We start from the raw sequence: 1,739 nt of genomic DNA on the forward strand, positions 1-1,739 counted from the left end.
TGTGAGAAGGGTGCCCAGTATTAAACAGAGGAGCCTAGAGTGACTGATCTCGTAGCATTGTATTTACTGTATTATTCCCCATCCCACTTCTCCTGGATTCCAACATTGTCCTTAGTTTCTGTCCATGCTTCCACTGTGAGCAAAGTTTCACGGAGCTGTATACTGTGATGTCCAGATCCCTCTCCTGAGTTCATATAGTTAAATTAGAACCTTGTAAGACATTTGAGGAGTTGAAGTTTTTCCTTCAATGGGCATACACGTTGCAGTTATTGACATTGAAGTTCATCTGCCATCATGCTGCTCATTCACCTGGCTTAGTTAGTTTCCCCTGAGAACTTCTCTGGACTTCACTATGACCTCAATAATCTGGTGCCATCTGTAAATGTTGCCACCTCACTGCTTGCACCCCTTTCTAGATTGTTGATAACTATGAAATATTTACTGTACTACTTGTTACAACATGTGTAATCCCCATCACTGTGTTTCTCTCCCTTCGCAGACACCTGGAGCATTTCTGAGCCTGATCGACGCATTGACCACCTCATGGCATCTTTCAACCTCACCCCCTCTGACCCTTCAACATTCATCCTAATGGGCATCCCTGGCCTGGAAGCTGCCCATGTCCTGATTTCCATCCCTTTCTCTATGTTCTACATTATTGGCCTGTTGGGAAATTTCATGGTTTTGTTTGTTGTAGGCAAAGAGCAGACCCTGCACAAGCCAATGTACCTGCTGATCTGCATGCTGGCGCTCACAGAAATCAGCATATCTACCTCAGTCGTGCCGAAGGCACTGTGTATATTTTGGTTCAGTTTGAAAAGCATTACTGTGGCTGGCTGCCTCACCCAGATGTTCTTCCTTCACGCGGTTTCTGTCATGCACTCAGCCGTCCTCGTGACAATGGCCTTCGATCGCTACGTTGCCATATGTAACCCCCTGAGATACACCACCATCCTCACCAACACACGGATAGCTAAGCTAGGACTAGTGGGTTTGATAAGAGCTGTTCTCTTCATTCTGCCTGGGTCCCTGCTCCTGAGCAGGCAGCCATTCTGTGCCAACCGCATTATTCCCCGTACGTACTGTGAGCACATGGCTGTGGCGAAGATGTCGTGTGGGGACACGACTGTCAACAGGATGTACGGCTTAGTAATAGTGTCTGTAGTCATCGGGTTAGACCTGACTCTCATTGCCCTGTCCTATGGTCTAATCATCAGGGCTGTCTTCAGAATCTCCTCCAAGAAAGCCTACCAGAAAGCCCTCAACACCTGCACAGCCCACATGTGTGTGATTCTGACCTCTTATACTCCCTTGCTCTTCTCTAGCCTGACACATGAGTTCGGTCAGGGCATCGCTCCCCATGTTCACAGCATCTTGGCCAACCTCTATTTCCTCGTCCCTCCCATGCTCAACCCTATTATTTATGGGGTCAAAACCAAAGAGCTTCGTGACAAAGTGGTGAAATACATCTGCAGAATATGATCACCAGGGGCCATTGACTTTAATCCTGTCTAATGAGGAGAAATCCTTTCCCAACCTTGTCAATCAAGGGTTCTCTGTCCCAGTTTGGCTGAACTCAGCATTGTGGAAGTTCGTAGTCTGATCACTCCATCACCAAGCACTGCTCTCTGTTGCTGAGTTCCCCCTCTCTGACCATCAGCTGACCTCTTTCAATGTCACCCATCAGCCCTGACCCCTAGATACCCTCTCATTCACACTTTCCATGACTTCCAGATCAC

At 47.6% G+C, this 1,739-nt stretch overlaps 1 protein-coding gene across 1 annotated transcript; it reads left to right on the forward strand.

The window, feature by feature from the left end:
* The first annotated feature begins 543 nt into the window (after positions 1–543).
* LOC113408218 (putative olfactory receptor 52P1) lies at positions 544–1,482 on the forward strand. Its single transcript, XM_026661393.1, has one exon. It carries the CDS (start codon positions 544–546, stop codon positions 1,480–1,482), a length of 939 nt encoding a protein of 312 aa, XP_026517178.1.
* The last annotated feature ends 257 nt before the right edge of the window (positions 1,483–1,739 follow it).

The sequence above is a fragment of the Terrapene carolina genome, unplaced genomic scaffold (assembly GCF_002925995.2).
Source record: "Terrapene carolina triunguis isolate 2854851 unplaced genomic scaffold, T_m_triunguis-2.0 Scaffold1082, whole genome shotgun sequence".
Classification (NCBI taxonomy): Eukaryota; Metazoa; Chordata; order Testudines; family Emydidae; genus Terrapene; species Terrapene triunguis.

Excerpts from the sequence above, each read along its gene's own strand:
- LOC113408218 (XM_026661393.1), top strand. The coding sequence starts at position 544 with ATGGCATCTTTCAACCTCACCCCCTCTGACCCTTCAACATTCATCCTA.